The sequence below is a fragment of the Mytilus californianus genome, unplaced genomic scaffold (assembly GCF_021869535.1).
Source record: "Mytilus californianus isolate M0D057914Y unplaced genomic scaffold, xbMytCali1.0.p SCAF_2, whole genome shotgun sequence".
Taxonomy (NCBI): domain Eukaryota; kingdom Metazoa; phylum Mollusca; class Bivalvia; order Mytilida; family Mytilidae; genus Mytilus; species Mytilus californianus.
Window position 1 is genome coordinate 132,180,375 of NW_026262668.1, and position 24,832 is coordinate 132,205,206.

General features: G+C 31.7%; 1 protein-coding gene across 3 annotated transcripts in view; it reads left to right on the top strand.

Annotated features, from left to right (window-relative positions):
• The window catches only part of LOC127731062 (solute carrier family 28 member 3-like), a 170,779-nt gene that overhangs the window by 120,692 nt on the left and 25,255 nt on the right, over positions 1-24,832 (top strand). For 2 of the 3 annotated variants that reach the window (XM_052239868.1, XM_052239869.1), the window contains exons 2-5: positions 14,883-15,000; positions 16,029-16,408; positions 16,951-17,104; positions 17,944-18,138. In XM_052239868.1, coding sequence (XP_052095828.1) covers positions 14,890-15,000; positions 16,029-16,408; positions 16,951-17,104; positions 17,944-18,138 — 840 coding nt within the window. In that variant the 5' untranslated portion in view covers positions 14,883-14,889. The remainder of the gene's footprint in view (positions 1-14,882; positions 15,001-16,028; positions 16,409-16,950; positions 17,105-17,943; positions 18,139-24,832) is intronic. The other variant, XM_052239871.1, reaches the window with a different exon arrangement.

The following is a 24,832-nucleotide window of genomic DNA, read 5'->3' on the forward strand; positions in this document are numbered from 1 at the left end:
GCAAATCCTAGAAGGGGTCTGACATATTCCCGTACATGGTATATACATTAATACAATTATACCGCGGCTCGTACGTCCTTGGTAAATTGTGATTCTCTGTATATTGAATTTGACTAAAGATAGCACCTTCACTTATATTATAAAAGATTCTTAAACTTACGTTCTAGAATAAAAATATAGTATTACCGTGTATGTATAATTAGGATCTATAAGATTAATGTATTGTTTTGACATTTTTGTGTGTAATAAAAAGTAAGTGTTCATGTTTTGCAGTTATGTACAGTATAGATACCAGAGAGTGCTATCTTGGTAGTACTTGATTTAGTGTACTACTTTAAAAAAAAAAAAAAAAAAAAAAAAAAAACTTTCGTAAAAGTTTTAGTGTATATTGTCAAATTCAACGGGGTTATATTTCTAATATTTAGAAATCATAAACTGATAAATGATACCTTCCAGCTCTGTTACAACTATTAAAAAGCCAATATTTAGAAATAAAATGATAATTAGTAGTGAGTTCTACTTTTAAACTGAAATTTTTATCCAATATAAATTACTGTACTGCGTGACCAATAAAAAACGTGTTTAAATTAAATTAGAAGGCAGTCCAAACTAAACCTTGACCAGAGATGTGTTCACTGTTAAATGAAGTGAGACCAATTGTCCAATTACCAATTCACTAAATTATTTTTTTGATTCTTCAATAATTATTCATTTTCATTCAAAAATTTACAGACCAAACAAATCGCGTCCACTCTGATTGGTCACAACCTCTGTACGGAAAACTGTGGACGTACCAATAAAATTGAAATTGAATCCTTTTGAAATTATCTTTTATTTTTTTTATTGTAAGTATTATTTTTGATTACAGAAACACACTTTAACATTGAATATATGTATGTCTACATTTCGATACAGTGTGTCTTGATTTGGGTCTTTGATGGCCTCCGCCAATATTTGATCGTCTGATCCAATGTATATTGCTTCAGTGCATATTTATTCATTCTCAACTGTTAAATATGAAACAGGTTGTGAAACCGAAAAAGGCCTGTCGTTAGGTTTTTTTCTAAATTCCATCCCCTCCCATCTACTGAAACAGATTTGCTTTACGTTTTAAGAGAGCAAAATTTTGATATAAATGTAGTAATTTTACGTGATTTATTGAAGCGTATATAACCATTTATAACGGGTTTGTGTAATTTTTAACTACTTCTTTTTATACAATAACGAATGTGTATTTAACTTAATCTATCTTCTACAAATTCATGTATTTTAAATATGACAGTTTAATAAACATGAACAACTTTGGGTCAGGTCAACAGTTCTGAATGAACGTATTAACTACATAATAAGTATATTGAAGTAAACATTTCCATTTCTTTCTGATGGTGTGACTCTGCAAATCTAGTATATGATTACATGAATGTTTTATAGAAATTCCATCATTTTTATGTCCCAATAAAAAAACTGCATAACTGCACGTGCTTTCCTTGTCAACGTTTCAACAATGTGAATTATAATTTCCTGTTTAAAAGAGTAGCATTAAATAGTAGTTAAAAGGATAAAGAGCTTCTTTTTGTGTGCTTTAACAAGGTATGATTGCTGACGGTGACCTATATTGTACATTCTCGTCCTTTGGTGTCTAGATGTCACACTGGCAATCATTCCACATCTCCCTTTTTTATTTGTCGCTCGGGAGGTGTTAATATAGTAGAATATGTCCCTGTGCACGGTGTTTGTATTATATGTTTGTCTTGATGTTAAAAGATAATAAATTCCTTTTGATTATCCTTTCCATTCGGTTGACAGTTTTGACTTTTCGCCTCGATTTTAATAAAATGGTCCTTTTAAAACGACTGATTCTCAACACTACAATTCCACACAATCTCTAAAACAGAAAATTTCTTATTTAATCAAATGGTCCTTTTAAAACGACCGTCTCTGTACACTATGATTCTACACAATCTTTTAAACAGAAAGCTTCCAAATTAATCAAATGGTCCTTTCAAAACGACCGACTCTCTACACAAAAATTCCACACAATTTTATCAAACAGAAAACTTCTTATTTAATTAAATGGTCCTTCCAAAACGACCGACTCTCTTTACTACAATTCCACACATTTTATCAAACAGAAAACTTCTTAGTTAATCAAATGGTCTTTGGAAAAATGCAAACTGCCTATTTATTTGCTGTAGCTCATATACAACATTATGTAATAACATAATATGTCATATAAAGCATTCTGTAATCAAAAAGGGGTAAATATGCTAGATATAATTACTGAAACTGTATTGAGATGATTAAAGCAATGATTTATTTCCTTTAGAACATTTGTATACGATTCGTCGATAAAGTGTATCGACAGGTTGTGGGTTTTCTTACGGACACTAATCGCGCCCCTTTAATAGCAGACGTATTCCTGTATTTTTTTGATTCACAGTTCATTGCTAAATGTAAACTCAGTAAAGATCCGTCTAAATTTCATTTAATAGAACAAATTAACACTTACCGTTACATTGATGCTATATTTTTTTCTGTAAATAATCAAGAATTATGTAATTATACTGATTTCAAATAAATCTACTATACACAGCAATAATATTCTTTTTTAGATTTGGATATTTAAGTTTCACACGATAACTATATGCCATAAACATACACGACAAAAGAGACGATTAACTTCCCTATTGTTAATTTTCCTTTTTTGGACGATGAAGTTCCTTTGTTCCCTTCTTACAGTGTGTATATTAACCGACTCATTCGCTATGCCAGTGTTTGTAGTCACGTTTTGTATTTCAGTGAATGTAATGTATGCATAACTGATAAATTATTTTTTCGTAAAACCTTCACAAAGTCTTTCATGCATACAAATATTTGGTTTGGAGGTATGGCTGTATACGTATAAACAATTATTTTAAACGGGAACATTCTAATTTTCATGGTAATATTGGTTATGTGGCCCTTAATGAATTTTAATACGATCCATGTTTGTTTGTTTGTTTGTTTGTTTGTTTGTTTGCTGGTGTTTAACGCTACTTTCTACGCTATGTCATGGCTGTCAGTTTTTTGTTTTGTTTTGGTGAAGGAGGCCGGTGTGTCCAGAAAAAATCACCAACCTTCGACAGGAAAACAGGCAATCCTGGTCAATTAAGATCGGACCCGAAAACACCTCGCCCTGAGCAAATCCGCAACCTTATAGTTGACAGGCCAGTGGTCACTGTAGAGGAACTACTTATACCACTCGGCGACGAGGTCAAAAGTACTAACATTGATTTTGTTTCAGAAAAGTAAAACATAGCTAAATATGTATTGATAAACTGTTATAAACATTCTGTCTATAATTATATTTTGACATTGCACAAGGTCCTGTTTTATACAGATTGTTTATGGAGTCTCAACACTAAACCCGATCGATGTTTACTGATTGGTATTTAATTCTGATTTATTTGTAATTGACTTTCAAACTAACTTTCAGTAACTCCGAGTCACGGGGGGGGGGGGGGGTGGGGGGGGTCTCTGGAATGGGGCCCCTTTTAGCTCACCTGGCCCAAAGGGCCAAGTGAGCTTTTCTCATCACTTGGCGTCTGTCGTCCGTCGTCGTCGTTGTCCGTCGTCGTCCGTCGTCGTTAACTCTTTTTACAAAAATCTTCTCCTCTGAAACTACTGGGCCAAATTTGACCAAACTTGGCCACAACCATCATTGGGGTATCTAGTTTAAAAAATATGTCCGGTGACCCGGCCAACCAACCAAGATGGCCGCCATGGCTAAAAATAGAACATAGGGGTAAAATGTAGATTTTGGCTTATATCTCTGAAACCAAAGCATTTAGAGCAAACTTGACATGGGATAAAATTGTTTATCAGGTCAAGATCTATCTGCCCTGAAATTTTCAGATGAATCGGACAACCCGTTGTTGGGTTGCTCCCCTGAATTGGTAATTTTAAGGAAATTTTGCCGTTTTTGGTTATCTTGAATATTATTATAGATAGAGATAAACTGTAAACAGCAATAATGTTCAGCAAAGTAAGATCTACAAATAAGTCAACTTGACCAAAATGGTCAGTTGACCCCTTAAGGAGTTATTGCCCTTTATAGTCAATTTTTAACCATTTTTTGTAAATTTTTGTAATCTTTTACAAAAATCTTCTCCTCTGAAACTACAAAGACAAATTTAACCAAACTTGTCCACAATCATCATTAGGGTATCTAGTTTAAAAAATGAGTCCGAAAACCCCGCCCGCGAACCAAGATGGCAGACATGGCTAAAAAATAGTACATAGGGTAAAATGCAGTTTTTGGCTTATATCTCTGAAACCAAAGCATTTAGAGCAAATCTGATGAGGATAAAATTGTTCATTAGGTCAAGATCTATCTGCCCTGAAATTTTCAGACCAATCAGGCAACACGTTGTATGGTTGCTGCCCCTGAATTGGTAATTTTAAGAAAATTTTGCAGCTTTTGGTTATTATCTTGAATATTATTATAGAGATAAACTGTAAACAGCAATAATGTACAGCAAAGTTAGATCTACAAATAAGTCAACATGACCAAAATTGTCAATTTACCCCTTAAGGAGTTATTGCCCTTTATAGTCAATTTTTTACAATTTTCATAAATTTTGTAAATTTTTGTAAATTTTTACAAAATATTTTCCACTGTAACTACCGGGCAAACACAATTTTGTCATGAATCCATCTGTGTCCTTTGTTTAATATGCACATAGACCAAGGTGAGCGACACAGGCTCTTTAGAGCCTCTAGATTGATACGTCAAATATATCAATGGGGTGCAATGTTACCGAGGAAATATATCAATAGGTAGTAATTGACCAATTGTGATATATCAATGGGTCATAATTTTTCAGTTTGTTGTGCAACGATCTTCACTGAATTTCCAAAACTCTTTATCATGAATTTTTTTTAATATATAATATGATTGTATATGCATTTAGGTACAATTTGAGCTGATAAATATATGAATGGGTTATGATTTCGCTGTGAAATATATGTATAGGTAGGGATTTCTATAATTATTCAATATATGAATGGGGGGGGGGTTTTTAAATCCCAGCTGCACAACTGTACCCAAAATCCCATATTGAGACACCCCCGTGCTCCGAGTACTCTATGATCGGTACTTTTTTTTTTTGTTGTGTTTTGTGCCGATATGTTGAGTGAACATCTTATATGTTTGTTCTTACGTTGTTCTGTTACACTTTTATCCAAAGTTATTTAAGTGAGGATTGAGCTCTAACAAACATGTCACGCACACAGTTAACCCTGCCACATTCTTAATGTCCCCATCCACAGTCGGGAGTCTTCAACACGGAGCTTTGGCTCACACCAAACAGCAAGCTATGAAGGGTCCCAAAATGACTAGTGTTAAACAATTCAAAATGGAAAACCAACGGTCTAATCTATATACAAAACGAGAAACACCTATTAACCACACCAACAAACGACAACTATACAGAACAACAGGCTCATGATTTAGGACAGGTGCATAAAAATGCAGCGGGAATGGATAGTTTTGTTCCGCCGGCAAACGATATTGCAGTTGAAGGCAACACTTCTTCTCCTCCTTCTGCGTTCTCTTTATTCTAACAACGAAAATGTGAAGAATCGTCCTTGACTTTGATAAGAAATCTCTGTTAATGCTCGAAACAGTTTTAAAGGTCGCGATTTGACGTCGACTAAAACGCTCTTGCGATCGCTTTTTTTTTTTTTTAAACCGGCGCGGGAAATAGACACGATTACTTTTCCGGAAGCGGGAAGCGGGAATATTTAAAAAACATTTTTTTTTCCGTTTAGAAAAAAATATGTGCGGGCGGGTCCGTCGAATTAAATTGCCGTGGCCTTATAAAAACATTTACCGTCCGCACATTTGTTTTATCTGCTTTTGCTCTTCATAGAAAATACTTTTGCTATCGATTTTGGACTGCAATAAAACTACAAAAGAAACATTTAATTTTTAAATGTATATGAAAAAAGTTACTACGACCATGCTTTTCAGTTATTTAAGTAAGCTTAAAAACAATGTCACGCACATGATATGATGTAACATGATATCATGTGCGTGACTATTTCGTACTGCATCTTACTGGGGATCTTACTATATATCAGCAGACGAAATTTTAGAATTTAAACTGCTTATAAATAACCAAATAAAAACAACAATGCATAATTTAACACAAAAAATAAATTCGATTCTCCCACTTACAATCAAGACTGATAAACTTTTACCAGATTAAATTACTTAAAGCTTTCGTATCCACTCATTTAAAATAATATTCACTGATTTACCACGTAAACTTCTTAATGACTGACCCTTGGTAATCTTAAAAGGAGAAAGGACAATGAGGTCCATTTTTTTGCCAAAAAGATAGGAAGCCTTGTAAATAAAAAAATATGCACATAGCATAGAGAAGTATTATACATGTATTAAGAAAATGAATAAATTGGGCATTTTATTTATCAAGATGACGTCACAAAAATGAGTCCATCATTGCGCGAAAATGTCGATAAGAGATACTTTCGACAGGCTTTTTTAGTATTTATAAAAGCAAGACTGTTCAGCATAATAAAATTTACAAATCAGTCATCATGGCTGAAACTGTCAACCAACTTATTATAGAAGTCATTCCTCGAATGATGATTTTTATCCATTTTTTGGTATTTTTTGTCAAAACGATAGGAGTAGATAGAAACTTTAGAAAGCAAAAAAGATCCGCAAAATAAGATCTGTAGGTCAGTCAACATGGCCGAAGTGTCACACTAGTTATAAGATTTATTGCCATTAAATGACATTTTTATCTAAAAAAAACTTCAATAGATAGGAATAAACTGTAAACAGTAAAAATGATCATCATTACAAGACCTACAAAAATGCAACTAGATTGGATCCAAAAATAAGCAAACGTAACTGATTGCAATAAAAAAAAATGAATTTTAAAAATGGCATAGTTTTTAACAGGTGAGAGATTCGGGCTCTGTGGAGCCTCTTGTTTCATTTCATTGACGTCCACTTTTTCCAGTTCTTGATAAGTAATAAGACTTAATGCTAACTCGGTAGATGAAAAAAATCGGTACCGAAACAGCAATGAAAATATAAAATAACACATACAAGGTCAAGTACGTTTGAATGGTTTTACACTAGTAATTTTTGGGGCCCTTTATAGCTTGCTGTTCGGTGTGAGCCAAGGCTCTGTGTTGAAGACCGTACTTTGACCTATAATGGTTTACTTTAATAAATTTTGACTTGGGTGGAGAGTTGTCTCATTGGCACTCATACCACATCTTCTTATATCTATTTGCCAGTACCTGAGTATGACCCGACAATTGTTCGTTCAAAGTTCACTTTTAGGATTTTGTATATTTTTGTAGTTCATGTTTTTTATTATCATTCCGAGTCGTCATTGGTTTTTAATGATTCAATAGTTCATTGTATAGTGCACTATTCAAAAGTTATTTGTATTTTCCACTTAACTATAATCCAGTCATTTAAATTAATTATCATAGATTTATATCCGTCTTTATAATAAAAGATTGTGTAACAAAGAACATAATAGATAAATTGACACTAAGTGATAACTGCCGAAAGCCATTCTTCACAAACTTATACAAAACATGTTTTTAATCCGTAATCCCCGCTTTCGGCAAAACGCGATTTATAATATTTGATAACAAAGATATTTTGATTGGTTCATTTTACGCATGTCAATCAGTCTTTTGAAATTGTATTTTATATATGTTTTTATGTTGTTATTCAGTTATGTTTTTATGATTGAAATATATGGATGCGAAATAAATATGTAAACTTTCCAGCGACTTGGACTTTATCTAAACTTCCGCTAGTTTCCCCCGAAACTAATTAATATGACAGAGGTGACCAACAACCTGGTGATATGAGTAACAGAAAGTAATGTACATTATAGATATGCATATATTTACTGCTCAGTACATATTCAGTAGAGGGTAGAAATGTACACGCAGACGATATGGAAATGCGTGGTAGTGTATCTTAAACTTCTATTATGAAGGAACTTCTATTTCATGCATGTCATGTATGATTTTCTGCGTGGTAAATTTTTTTAGTCCTTTCAAACTTAACGGGTTATTAATTCTGAAAAGTTGGTTTAAACAATTTTATCTATTATATATAGACTTTGAATCACCATTGAAGTTCAAAACTGTCGTGAAATGACTATTTCGATTATCCGTCCATTTGTATAATTTTGTGAACAGTAAATACGACAATTAATAAAGTAGTTATTCATTCAGCCGTCTTTAAAGTCGTTTTTGAAATGAAAAAAAAACTTTATAAAGGGAGTAGGCTCGGTAAGACCCCTTTTTGGCCCCAAAATATAGCATTTCAAACATTTGTTAAAAATGTAAACTTTTAGCTATTTATTGGAAAGTAGTATACTACTGTTACATAAATATGAGCTTTTTTGACAATACAATGTACATGCATCAGGTACTAGCATCATTAATTCATGCAAAATTACGGAAATCTTCACAATCTTAACATTTGTGCTTATTTTTAGACGGTTTTTGTCTAAAATGGAAGTGGCCGCACTTGTGTTCATATAAATAAAAAGATGTGGTATGAGTGCCAATGAGACAACTCTCCATCCAAGTCACAATGTATAAAAAGTTATCAATTATAGGTCAAAGTACGGCCTTCAACACGGAGCCTTGGCTCACACCGAACAGGCCCCAAAATGACTAACTAGTGTAAAACAATTCAAACAGGATTTGATGATAATACATAACATATATAAAGGTTGAGACTGAAAACGAATGCGGCCACTTCCATTTTAGACAAAAACCATCTAAAAAGTGACGTTTTGCGGCATATTTGATAGATTTTTCATATTTAAGCTTGAATTTAGGCGTCTTTCGTGACCATGTCAGTTCAAATCTTTTATATAAACTAATTAAATTGACTGAAGAAGACACTTGAGTGTTTAAAAAATGTCAAAAATCTTTCATCAGATGTACTTCAAATTTTAGGCCAAAATAAGCCCTAACCGGACCTTCTCCTTTGGTTTGAATTTGTTTATTTTTTCGAAACTGTCCCTTCTTTTTGACATTTCAGGTTTAATAAAAATAAACAAACACTATTTATGTAGATTATGTGAGGATAAGACCGACCAAAAACATTAAAGTTAAATATATCTTTCAGAAAGGTAGCAAATTGATAATAACAAGACTGTTCTTCACATGGAATGTATCATTAAAGAGTTAAATGGCAAACGAATCACTTAAGTATAGCATTATAACACATATACTTTGTTATAAACCACAATGTACACTGTATAAACTTTAAAATTTACATAATCCTATAAAGAAAGATCATAGTCTTCAGGCGAAATATCTCTAAATAAATAAGAGAAGATGTATTTGTTTGAAAATAAACCTACATCTACACTATGATTTACATATAAAGGTATTATAAGTATTTAGGATTGCTAATAGAAAACCCTCCGCTTGCAACTTTGCGAGAAAAAAGTGGTTTAAAAATTAAAAAAAAAAACATTGATAAACAATAATATTTCTAGTTTGCTACTTAGCTACTGTATTATAAGAAGATAAGAATTTTATTAATCTAATCTAGAACCCATACAGGGCATCATTTTACAACAATATTATGCACACTATGATTGGAAAAAAAACCCAAGAACCTAATATAATACTATCATGTTATGGACAGGATCAGAGCCTAACACATCATATGTCTTACATAAATTATAAACTTCCATCTTTAAATTCATTGTATTTTAATGTTGAATACAGTCACGTAGATCAGATATCAGATTTTACATTTAATGTTTCTGATAAAAAATGCATTGTTCAAAACTAAATTGTGTGTATACTTTTATCCTGTGTGTATTGACATTTACTTTTAGCTACTGTTAATTTGACTAAATAAAACCAATTATTTTGACCAATATGACTTGGTTTTAGCTCACCTTGAACATTCGGGTCACATGAGATATTGCCATCACCCTGCGTCCGTTGTCGTTTTTCGTCCAAAATCTTTTTAAAAAATCTTTCTTCTAAAACCGCGGTATCAATTTCACATAAAATCGGCCTTAGTGATCATAAAGTATAAAGTATAAATCTACAGTCATTTGGTTCTACCGGCCAACCAACATGTCTTCCAAGGCTTAAAACCGAACACAAGGGTTAGATGCAAGTGATTGTCTAATATCTAGAAAACCATTATAAATAGAATAAATTTGTCAAGAGCAAATATGCTCAGAATGTGAAGATCTTAGACTATTTACTTTTTATTCAAAATGACGAGACGACTCCTTATAAGAGTTTAAGGTCTATTATCTTGAGAATTATACTAGAAAGACAAATTATACTAGAAAGACAAATACTGCAACAATAATCAACATGCAAACCATGGCTGATGTAGTTTTGTCATGAAGGCTGCATATATAAATATTTTGAATGAGTTTTCAATTTGAAGATATTGTCAAAATTTTACTATGTCTAGGTTAGTCTATGGAAAGGTATATACTATGAAATTTAATTTCATAGTATATACCTTTCCATAGACTATCCAATTTAGCATATATTTACAACTCGAGTAATCTTTTAATTGGTCTATTGATAGTTTATTTTGGCTGACTACTTGTATCATAGGTGTTTGTAAAACGGAGCTCATTAACGAAGTTTTGTAAATCTACTCACTAGTATCATTGTAAAATATGTTATTTCAAAAGGCCCTTGACTCCAGAATGAAAAGATGGTAGCTGCTGGTGTAAGTATGTTTATTGATATAAAGCGGTGTTTTACTATACATGTTCTTCTTACATGGTAAGATGACCAAATAAATTGACCAAAAGCATGCAATAATTAAATTGCAGTGGAAGCTTTACATGTTTTGAAAACATTTTTTAATTTCACAGTAAAACTAAAGCTACAATAAATTTGAAACATATAGATAGTTTGTCCCCATAGATATAGTCTAGCAGATAGGCATTAAAAAGCAACTACCAATTATTATAGATCAGAGATTATAGGTTTTGTGTTTTTTTTTTTTATTATTATTATTTCAAAGTAAAAACTTAAAGATTTATCAGAATATGTTTATATATATATAGGTGGCACATTATCTTCAGACATAATCACAGTTTTTCAATTCATGACATCATCCTGAACATGCATGAAATATTTGCCACTGGAAATTAAGCAGCCAATAATCAATAAATCAATCAATTCATGACGAAATAGATCACCTTCCTTAAGAAAGTTTAAAAAATTATCACCAAGTTGCTTTAATTTCCCTTCACAAGGTTTCATAGTACACACTTTTTTGTGTACAAAGTAATTGCATGGATGATACATTAATCATAATTTTAAGATATCGTTGTACTCTAATCAAGGTATAAAGAACCATATGTATTACCCTTTATTTAAATGAAAGAAATTTGCAATTGTCAAAAACATTTTTTAGATCCAAAGATTTTATTAGCACATACTTACAACTTCTCGTCCAATCAAATTGCTTATATTTGCCTTCTAATTTTCATAGTACATACTTTTCCCGTGTACTAAGTAACTACGCATGAATGACCACAAGGGTAAGATTTCATTGTATCGTAATCAAGATATTTAAAACAAAAATTGCCACTGGCTATTTTGAAATAAAATGCTGTGTTCCAAATTAAATTAAATAGTTTGTAATTAGTTTTCACGTTGACTTTTAAATATCCTGCTATTAAAATCTTTGGATCTAAAAAATGTTTTTGACAATTGCAAATTTTATCATTTAAATAAAGGGTAATACATATGGTTCTTTATACCTTGATTAGAGTACAACGATATCTTAAAATTATGATAATGTATCATCCATGCAATTACTTTGTATACAAAAAAGTGTGTACTATGAAACCTTGTGAAGGAAAATTAAAGCAACTTGGTGATAATCTTTTAAACTTTCTTAAGGAAGGTGATCTGTTTCGTCATGAATTGATTGATTTATTGATTATTGGTTGCTTAATGTCCAGTGGCAAATATTTCATGCATGTTTAGGACGATGTCATGAATTGAAAAACTGTGATTATGTCTGAAGATAATGTGCCACCTATATATATATATATATATATATAAACATATTCTGATAAATCTTTTAGTTTTTACTTTGAAATAATAAAAAAAAAAAACACAAAACACAAAACCTATAATCTCTGATCTATTGGTAGTTACTTTAAAATGCCTATCTGCTAGACTATATCTACGGGGACAAACTATCTATATGTTTCAAATTTATTATAGCTTTAGTTTTACTGTGAAATTAAAAAATGTTTTCAAAACATGTAAAGCTTCCACTGCAATTTAATTATTGTCTGCTTTTGGTCAATTTCTTTTGTCATCTTACCATATAAGAAGAACATGTATAGTAAAACACCGATTTATATCAATATACATACTTACACCAGCAGCTACCATCTTTTCATTCTGGAGTGAAGGGTCTTTTGAAATCACATATTTTACAATGATACTAGTGAGTAGATTTACAAAACTTCGTTAATGAGCTGCGTTTTACAAACACCTGTGATACAAGTAGTCAGCCAAAATAAACTATCAATAGACCAATTAAAAGATTACTCGAGTTGTAAATATATGCTAAATTGGATAGTCTATGGAAAGGTATATACTATGAAATTAAGAGCTCGGGGCAAGCCCCTCGCTCTAAATTTCATAGTATATACCTTTCCATAGACTAACCTAGACATAGCAGGATATTTAAAAATCAACGTGAAAACTAATTACAAACTATTTAATTTAATTTGGAACACAGCATTTTATTTCAAAATAGCCAGTGGCAATTTTTGTTTTAAATATCTTGATTACGATACAATGAAATCTTACCATTGTGGTCATTCATGCGTAGTTACTTAGTACACAGGAAAAGTATGTACTATGAAAATTAGAAGGCAAATATAAGCAATTTGATTGGACGAGAAGTTGTAAGTATGTGCTAATTTGTGGAAAATTTGAATCACGTTATTGCTTACGTCTGCATGCGATTTGATAAAATAGGCAAAGATTGTATGAACTACTGGAACTAGATTGTAGGAACTACTGGAACTAGATTGTATGAACTACTGGAACTATGAATATCTTTGATGAGTGTTAGATGGAAGTAATGCGTCAACAATTTCTAAAAAAAAATGTTTTTTGTTGAAAATGCTAAATTTTAAAATTTGTTTCTTGTTTATTTAAGACTTTCGGTATTCATTTATACACGAGCACAGCAAATGTAAATACTTGAAAGAGTCCTATGATAAGTTAGATTCATCAAATGATTATAAGTGACATTTTTTTTTTTGTGGAAAATATATATATTTTGATAACTGTTTGTTGAATACACGATAATCAATACGAAATGAAGGACGACTTCAACAACTTTTTGCTAATTTTAATATATTGGACGAGTTCTAAGATGAAAAATTCATAAGATGTTTCGGAAACAATATTAGTAATAATAGTAATGATGTTGATCATATGATTTACTACTAAAAAAAATACTAAACATATTTGAGGTGGTGAGGTGGGGGAGGGGGTCTTATCCCGGATTTTCGAGAACATAAATGCCAAATCCCGAATTCCCGAGAAAATAATCAATCAATCCCGAAATTAAAAGTGGATGCTATTTAAAATCGTCACATATAACCATGACATTTAAAAAATTGCCGTGACAATAGAGAAAGAGTGAATGCGTTTCCAGTTTTCACTTTGATTTCTATGTACCTGTGCTATACCTTCTTGTGGTCTTTTTTATTTCTCTCGTAAAAACAAAACAACGTCTAAATCTTTATTTGGAGAAAAAAGAGTACACAGTGTTTACACTCCGGATCTACGCACTAGAGGCTGAACAAAATACTCAAAGTCAGAGTTACTAGTACATCAATGGATTGCGTATCAGTTAAAACTTGTACAAGCATAATAATTATACGGGAATAGAACAAATGAAAATGCGTTAATATTCAATAAAAGTTTATTACTTAAAATCTTTACTAAATTCTTCCATAGATACAAAGATTTGGTTTGCACCTGTAAAAAAACCTAATTCAGACGGAATAGCACATCCTAAATTTTACGGTAATGTTGTTTACCGAGCCCGGAAATTTATATTCGACCCGGGTAAACTTATCAATCCTTTAAATAAACTTATTTAACTAATTTTTTTGGTGTAACTGATATGTCAAATTGAATCTGTATGATATGTGTTTTACTTTTATTCAGCAAAACCTTGACAAAAAACAAGACTCTAAGACAGACATTGATGGTGAACACGATGAATTCTTCAATTTTATTGTTTCATATTTTTCATGTCGGGGCCTTTTATAGCCGACTATACGATATGGGTTTTTCTCATTGTTGAAGACCGTACGGTTGCCTATTATTGCTTGCATCCACTTCATTTGAACTTGGGTGGATAGTTGTCTCATTGTCAATCATACTACATCTCCTTATTTTTATATTAGTTTTTCTTTATTAATTAGTAATTGTCAAAGAGCCTTGTTGAAGCCCGTTGTGTCCTTCCTGATCTCAGTTGACACATTACGATTAACCATGAATTGAAATTCTGTTGAAGATCGTGTTCGCCGAGTCATCAAGACCGTTATGTCTTCCTTCCCGACATATATCCCTTTGGCTTTGGTAAAGAAGGGACCATGTCTAACGGTAGATTACACGCAGGGACCGTATGCTAAGACGACTGTGAAGTAAAATAATATGTTGCCCATGACATACTTTTTTTACACCTTTCATGAAGATTGTGCCGATATCTCGACATTGTACCGATATCTCGACAGTATTGTGGTTTTGTATGTAATTTTTGCTTTTTTAATTCGCAGAGAGATCATGGAAAAAGACGGCATACAACTACGTCATGTGCAAGTTATAGATCCAGATAACCCAATAAAAAATGGATCGGGTGAAGGTTACATGAATAATGCATTTGAAGGATCAGAGGTTTGTATTTAGTATCAGAATTAAGGATTATACTTAGTGCCAATGCCATGAGTTTTATAAGGCGACTCAAAGCGAAAAGTTTGGGAGCACGTAAAACAAAAGGGAATACGCTTAATCAAATGAAACCAAATATAACGAAAAGAATCTTATTTTGGTATCGATAGGCAGACAAAGCAGAAAGTTAGGTTTTACATAAGCTAATAAGAGAATCTAATTTACCATGTGAAATGAAATGCGCTATAAATTGAGGCCGTTGTGACCTATTTACCGATTTAGTTCATACTATTCCTATTGGTTAATTAAAATGACCACGTATAATACCTATTTTCTTTGGACACGAATAATCTTCATCGGGTACGTACAAGACGAAACGTTACAAAACCAAACATTAATGCATCAATCGGCCAGTAAGACCAAACAGTTCGGAAGCCAAATCATGATGCGTCTGCGGTAGGGCAGTAAGCTCAGATATCTTACACAAAACAGCCAAAACCTCATAATGTTGGATTATCCAGAAAATGGGCATTTTATGTATTATGCAGATGGTATGATTATTTATCAACAGCAATACTGACCTAGTGGTACTAAAATATGATACCAAATTCAGTGCAACTTATATAAGATTTTTTCTTGAAAAAACTTCATCAGCACACTCGATTAAAAACATATTAAAGAGCAAACAACGAAACTTTAGAACAGTCAAAACAATATAAGGTCAGCTTGAGAGAGTTTGTCATGCTTACTTTCGTTAGAACAACCAATCGTAAAACTGTCTAGGAGAAAACCAAAAATAATACGATAAACATATAGATCGGGTTCGCTGCGTGTATGTCGTAAAATATCACCCGCTCAACACAATGGGAAGCTGTTAGCTCCCGCTTTGCTCACTCTCCAAAAAGAGTCCACACTGTGGCTCGCTGCTGATATTTTACGATTTATATAGTAAACACCATAATCTATATATAATCATTTGGTGTAACTGATATATCAAATTGAATCTGTGTGATATGTGTTTTACTTTTATTCAGCAAAACCTTGACAAAAAACAAGTCTCTAATACAGACATTGATGGTGAACACGATGACGAAGAATTTGAAGGCAACGCTTGCTCAAATGCTGTGGGATTCATCCAGAAAATCATTACTGATTTTTACAAGGAACATATATTTATCGTATGGTATACAATATATTTGGTGCTATTGGTAGCATACTTTGGTTATTTTATATGGTGTATGTACCACCTCACCGTAAAAGATAAAATAACGGAGGAAGGATCTATCCGATTGATTGTCATTACTATATTACTGGTGATTGGTATATCACTAACAATACTGTCTAAATTTGTTAAGCTTGATTTCACCAGCTTCGAACAGGAATTTGAGACATTAATGGGACAATATGGCTTCATGTAAGTACAACACATTCTAAGGTTAGGTACATTAGAATTGTTGCAATTCTATAAAGTTTATGCTAACGTAACTGGCAAAAAAACAATCTGGTCCCGTCTGGATATATGTACATAAAACAGACAATAAAGTGTTTTAAATGCAAAAATATGTCACACATCAAACACTGTAGTCCAACACATTCTGCGACAAACTAATTTGTTTATTCTTTTTACTACATGAAAAAGTTAAATAAATAGTTTTATATAAAAAGTTATATTTTCCCATTCTCTTTTTTTTCACACATATATGCATAAATGATATACTTCGTATGAGAAATAACAAGATATCACAGCATGGAACGAACTCTGTAAAACATTTAAAGTGATTGGTCTGCTAAGATATGTACAACTATTCAACACTGTAAATACCAAAATGATACATTTGAAAAATACATCTGTGCTTTCATAGAAACTATAATGAAGTGGATAGCAGTTAATTTGATATTATTTAAACCTCAAATGTTAGTTATTGTTTTAGATCTGTTTGTTGTTTTGTTTTGCAGAATACACATATGTTTAATAATCGCCGCTATTGGTGGAAACATTGCTGTCATTGTCGTAGAAGTTATATTGAAGGAAGTAGACAATCTAATATCCCTCGTTGGAGTTTTTTGTTTTGTTGTTGTTTTCTACGTTACTTCACACAATCCAGCTCGGGTAAATACACATATTTTAGCTTAGGCAAAGTCATATTATCCAATTAACCTCGGGATATTCTTTCAAATGTTTTAAATCTCTGAATAAAACTGAAAGGCGACAATAGAATCCTTCAAATCTTTCAACAATAATTCTAACTTGTGAGTAGAATTCATTTTGTTTCATTATTCATGTAACAATGGTTACCATATGATTGTATTTTAAGTCAAAATTTCATTTTTAGAAACGCTTTATTTATGACACCTTTTCAACGTCAATGTTAATTACCCGACCATACGCGTATGGTCATGACCATATGTAAAGCAAAATATTGTCCTTTGAAATATTGTCCCCAAGACAATATTGCATGACTTTGTATCATGACATTTTGTCCCTTTATATCATATGAAATTTTGTCCATATACAAACAATATTTCATAGATGAACAGTATGCAATTTTGTCTTGTTAAAGGGAGGTTATCCAAGGTTATATATTGTGTATATTGAGACAATATTTCATAGATGGATTGTCATGAAATTTTGTCCAGAACGAGGTGACAAAATTTCACGGGGGACATTATTTTATGTTACACATACGCGTATGGTCCATATACTAATATGGTCCAGAACATTAATAACACACATCTGCCTGCAAGATCTCTTTAATATATATGCAAGTTTTTTCATTTGAATTGTTTCACATTTTTCATGTCGGGGCCTTTTATAGCTGACTTAACGGTGATTGGTTATTCTCATCGTTGAAGGCCGTACGGAGACCTATAATTGCTTACATCCGCGTCATTTGATGGATATTTGTCTCATTGACCAGCATACCATATCTCCTTATTTTTATATTCCAGGTGAACTGGCGTCCTGTTTTCTGGGGACTTGAAATACAGTTTTACTTTGCATTGGCAATAATCAAGTGGCCAGTTGGAAACGACATATTTCAGTGGTGCGGAGACCGTGTAACAGAGTTCCTTGCACATACAGACGCCGGCGCTGGTTTTGTCTTTGGTGAAGATACCTTTAGAAACCATTTTTTTGCAATGGCAGTAAGTTATAGATAAGGGATCATCATACATTTTTTTTAACTTAAGATCAGGAGGTCGTTAAAACTTTTGGTATCAGTTTTCGGAGTTTCGAAACCCTAGTAGCTTAGTAAGTACTACGGTATTGGCCTTAATCAAATAATTTCTATTTCTTAAATTATGTAATGTACCCAATTTGCCAGTTTCCTATACCATGATGATGAGGATGATGACGAGGAGGAGGAGGAGGACGACGACGACGACGATAATGTTGACGATGAATTTTCATTGAGGCCCTCCATCAAAATACATGTATACATTTTATATTCATACATGACGACAATTTTTTTATTGTGAATTGTAAATCATTCCAAACCTTGGTTGCAGCTGCATCTTCTTTCTTATCTTATTACCAAAGTTAAAGCGCGGTAATACTTGTTTAACACCGTTCCGTTATACTGCATCTTCTTTCTTATCTTATTACCAAAGTTAAAGCGCGGTAATACTTGTTTAACACCGTTCCGTTATACTGCATCTTCTTTCTTATCTTATTACCAAAGTTAAAGCGCGGTAATACTTGTTTAACACCGTTCCGTTATACTGCATCTTCTTTCTTATCTTATTACCAAAGTTAAAGCGCGGTAATACTTGTTTAACACCGTTCCGTTATACTGCATCTTCTTTCTTATCTTATTACCAAAGTTAAAGCGCGGTAATACTTGTTTAACACCGTTCCGTTATACTGCATCTTCTTTCTTATCTTATTACCAAAGTTAAAGCGCGGTAATACTTGTTTAACACCGTTCCGTTATACTGCATCTTCTTTCTTATCTTATTACCAAAGTTAAAGCGCGGTAATACTTTTTTAACACCGTTCCGTTATACTGCATCGAATGTTTTTTTTCTTTAATTGATACTCATTTCGCATAACAAATTTTTTTTTAATTATGTGGGTAGATTTAGTATGTAACAGCTTTAAGCTTATTGTCAAAGTTTAAAAACAATCAATTTTGTTCGTTGGATATATATAGCTTTCTGGTGAACAAGAGGAACTTAATATTTTGCCCGCAGGTACCCAGTTCGCATTAAATAAAATTTACTCTTCAGTAAAAGGTTCGAATATGCTGATGTCTGCAAAGTTCTGACTATAAATTTTCAACGTTATATCCTTTTAGCGAAAATGAGGTTCATATAAATAGAATATATACTATAATTCTAAAGATTTGTGCAACAATACCAAAAAAGTTATGTAAGAAAAGAATGATATCATATTGTTTGAAAATAAAATATTTGTCAATCAATACAATGTACCCTTTTTTTTTTTTTACTGGTTGGTTTTTTCTTAAGATTCACGTATTTTTAATATTTTATTTATAGAATATAGATCACAAAAATGGAAAGGGTTTGTAAAATTGTTCATGTGTTGTGTGAATTGTTTTAATCTTACTTGCTATGCATTGGTGTTGTTATAACGTTTCTAAAGAAAATCCTAGATAACACTCCTAACAGGTTTCATAGAGTCACATACTAATACTGGTTCTCTGTAACAATTTAAACTCTTATATAGGGAGTGTGGCACGCATGGTCATGGATTTTCTTCAAACTTCACACACTTACTAGTCTTGATGAAACAAACAAAAAATGGAAAAATTTTGGTTGCTAAGCATATCGGTTGCCATAGCAACCGATGACCAGTTTTACCTCTTCTGAATATCTATGATTTTAAGCTGAAAAAGGCTATTTTCAACATAATTTTTCATAATAAATAATTAAGAGAATGAATATTGTTTTATGATTTCATTAAATATATGCATTTTATTAATGTAATTTAATAACTGATATTTTCATATTCCATTTCAATCATAATCACATATACCCCCCTTTTTATGTGGTTTGCATTAGGTAAAACATACCCTTTTGAGGTCATTTTTGAATGCTCACCATAATTGTTTGCGGACACCTGAGTTAAAGTCAACCATGAATTCATTAATATCGTAGTCTTATCTTATCAATGATGCGAAAAAGTAATGGGGAAGTATGTCTCAATATTTTGTTACCATGGATACAAAATGCTTAGTTTTCATTTTTTCAGAAAAATTTTTTTTTGAAAATTTTGATAAAAAAAAATGTTTTAAAACATAATTCTGCAGTCAGAAAAAAAAAATAAATATACAATATGCAGAAATTATTGTAATCATCAAAAATTTCAACATATTCATATATAACGGTATTATAGTTTTAACTCTGTTGCTATGGAAACAATTTCATTTTGATACACAAGTTTAAAACAATTTTGAAAAAAGTTTCAGTTAGTTTGCACAAAATTATGAAAACTAAAACACTTATTAAGTTTCACTGTATACACACATATGTATATATAAATGATTTTGCTAGTATAGTATTTCGATAATGGTGTTACCACTTAAAGGAAACAAACACAATTACTCTATTCTGGATATAAGTGCTGATTATAAAGAAATTTCAGTCTGTTTTCATGATCATGAAAAATATACAAGAAAAACAATTACTCAATCTAGAAAAAAACAAATAAAATCATTTAAAAAATTACATATTCAATTGTACAATATTTGCCATTGAATGTGTTGTCATGGAAACAAGTAGATCATTTGCAAAAATACGGATAAGTACTATTTTTTACAAATGCGTTTTAATGAACTTCGATACATATAACAATGAATGTATACACTTTTGCTTACATAAGCAGGTTTTCTTGTATTTGAGAAATATTAAAAATATTCTAGGCATTATTAGTGATAGTGTTGCCATAGAAACAACAAATTACATGTATATGCATAAACTTGAAAAACGCTTGAAAATAGACTAAATCTCTCATACAAAAACTCTCTTCTGTAAGTTTTCAATTTAATGCAGTGTCAAAGAATGATGGCTTTTACAAGTCAGTCCATCAACTAGTATTCAAATGCTGTAGTGAAGATTAAAGATCAAAGTGCCACTTGGTGTTGACAGTTTGGAATTTTAGCTACTAGCTCCTAACTATTTATACATAAGATTAAGAAGATACAATCAGAACATTGACAGTTCAAGAAAGGCCAAGCTTAAAATTGTTTGTGTGAGGCACAGAAATAAATACTTATCACAAATGAAAATAATCAATATCGTTGGGGGGGCGGGGGGTAAGATTTTGTAAAAATGAAATGATCGATTAGTTATGGTTTGCTTTGTGTCCAGTGTCAAATATCTCATGCATATTTCAGAAGAGAACAAAATCAATAAATTTAAAAGGAATATTGTTGGTCCAGTGCTAGTTTACTGATCCAAAATTAATTAAAAGCAATAATTTGATACTCTTCAACACAATAATAATTTAGAACAAAAAGAGTCAGACGTTGGTCCTCTAAGTAAATGATAATTGACAATCTAAATTTTCTATAAAGGAAAAAATACATATATTATGAGCTGTTTATTTTTCTTATTCATTATTAAACTCAATGTTGAAATGGCAAAGCATGTATAGCTATACGTTTTGAATATTATTGTATTATTGGATGATGAGTATCTACATGAAGATCATTTTTGAGGTAAAGTTGAAAAAAATAGACAATTTCAAAAAGGTCCGGCAATATGGGTAGGCTGGGATGAAGGCGGACAATTTGAAATATCACTGGAAATGGGGATCAATTGGACAAGGACAGAAATTTCAATAGGTCAACTTGGGTGCCCCTAAAAGAATTAACACAAGGGTTCTTTAGCAAACAAAGGGCGTAACCAACAAGGGCGGGTACTGTCGGCCATTGACCCGATGGTCCCTGCTATCCATCCGACACATTTCTTGTTTGCCTATCTGGCCGGGGAGGAATTTTCGAGATTTTCCAAAAAGATTTCGTTTCCCTACGAGGAAACGCGGAAAATCTGTCAGATGGTGGCTGTGGGTCTTAAAACGAGCAGTGGGGGGAAATATACCATCTGGACAATTTTCATATAAGGGGACCCACTGAATGCCTCAAGTGATGGCCCGCTACATTTATGATTCAGTGATTCCATATGAAATCAACCAAATATTTCAAATAAATAAGGAGGGGACGGGCCCTCGGGGCCCCTGGATCTGCCTATGGTAGCACTATCTTAACATTGGTATTAGGCATTGGATTATTGAAAATAACAATTATCTTTATGGATTTTTAGCAGCAAATTAAAAAATATTTACCATAAATTATGATAACTCTTTACCGTGATAGGGCAACTTTAAAAGAATTATATACATGTACATATAACTTGATTTTCACTGAACATGCTGAAAGCCCATTACAGAAAGATGTTTCTCAAAATTAGTATATTGTCTTTCTTTTAACAAAAAAAAAAAATAATTAGATTTTACTTTTAAACAGGACTCAATGTTTATAACATATAATACATGTGACTTTTTGTCCTTGACTTTTTGTCTGTGACTTTCTGTCCTATATTTTGACCATTATCATGACCAAGAAAAATGACTTTATACCTATTTATATGTAATAGGCTTTGCATCAAATTTATAGAAACACTTAGATTGAACCATTAATTTTATCAAATAAGAAAATATAAAATGCTTTTCAAACATATTAGCAAACGATAAATGTATTGACTTTCGAGAAAATTTGGCATACCTCAAGTTAAGTCGTTGAATATGTTTACTTATATTTTATTAAAATATTTTAAACTACCAAGATATCGTGCATGCAGGGGCTCGGGCATAACTCAAGTAGTCCTCGAAATGTTTATTTTTTTTTATAAAAATATTTAAAACTACCAAGATATCCTACACAAGGCTCGGGCATGCCTTAAGTTGTTCGTGGAAATAATTATTTACTGTTATAAAAATATTAAAAAACAATTATATTGGATTTATCAACTTGCATGTATTTTTGGCCTACTTCACACCTTTTGTGTGTTACTTTATATTTGTGATCCAACGTGTCAAATTATAACCGGTAATATAGAACATAATTTACAACACAGTAAAATACAATATACTACTCTATACCATAAAAAGTTTAAATAACCCGGTGCCCGTCACAGTACCCTTAACTGTTTTTCCCAGTTTTTTTTATTATTTGATGAAGACTTTACCATTCAATCTTAATGGTTTTTTTTATATAAATTTTAAGCAAATCCTATATTATATAAATAAGTATTAGGTAGTACAACGATCAGGACACAGTCAACATTGGTCAGGTCAAGTTTTTTTTTACCCAAAAACATATATTTTCCCCCCTTTTTTAATGATATAAAATAACACAGAAATTTTCATCGGTTAGGTCATTGCTGTTGTTGGTCATTGTCAACGTTAGAAGGGTCATGTTTTCGGAATTTTTCGGAATTTTTTAATATTTTTTTTCTATATTTTTTCATAAAGTTATATATTAAATGATCAAATGTTATTATATTTCAAATTTAACATAAATCTTTTAAGAAATAAAAAAGTAATGAGCATTTTCATTTGGTCCTGTCATTGTCAGCGTTGGTCAGGTCACTTTTTATGAAGATTTAAAAGTTTTCTATATTTTTTCTTATATTTATGTATTAAATGGACTAAATTTATAGCAATTCAAATATGACAAAATTTTTAAGAAATATAAAAGTAATTAGCATTTTCGTTTTGGTCCAGTCATTAGTGTAACCCGTCAAAGGGAGATAATTCGTATTGTGAGGAATATTGCACAATGACCATTTTTTAGAAATTAATTTCAGATGTTTCTAGGTAGATTCCCCATAACTTTTTTTGATTTTTGATAAAAACAAGGCTGAAATTAATTGTTTTTGTGTTTCTTTTTAATAGATGTAGCCGCATAATTTCACAACACTACACCAAATATTGTATTTTTCTCAAAATTCTCAACTTTCTCCACTGTTACCATGGTAACCAACCAATATATATTTCGGTTGGCATTATTTTTCTGACTAAGCTAATAGGATATACATATCAACCAATTTTCAGAAAGATCGGTGACTATGTGTGCCGAAAAATTTTAAGTGGTTACAGCCGGAGAATGAGTACTAAATCTTAATTTAAATCAGCAGTATTTGTGAGGAGCCAGTAACTTTTTATAATTGTCAGACAACATGGTCAGACCATCGGAAGACAGATTTATAATCGTCAGACCATCGAAAGACAGATTTATAATGGTCAGACCATCGGAAGACAGAATCATTTTAGCTGCATAAATGTTGAAAATATAAGAAATTTCCCATGTTTAGATATATAATTTTTAAGTGTTTAGTTCTATTAACAACATTACAATACAAGCATGATGAAAAATACTACTACATTTTTTTTTATGAGAAACATTACATTAACAGGTAAAGTTATCAACAGTAGGTTGATTGATTGTTTTTTTTTTGTGTTTTGCATGAAATGTCTTGTCATAGTTTTTTAATAACTTGGTGTGATTTTATTTAACACCGCCAAATTTAGACTCTAACTACTGTGTTTATTCTTTAGGTGTACTTGAATTTTTGATATGTTACAGGCATTTTCTAAATTTAGGCATTGTGTAAAATGCCTGCAAGATTCAGGCATTTTATATATTGACTGATTTTTTCAGTCATTTTACAAAATGACTGGAAAAATTGAAAGGTATTTTACAAAACGCCTGAACACACACTGAGCCATTGAAAGTATTGAACAACAGAGCAGTTTTACTTATGATAATTAATGAATTTTAACGCTTGCATTTTAAGAGTTTTAATTATAAAAAAA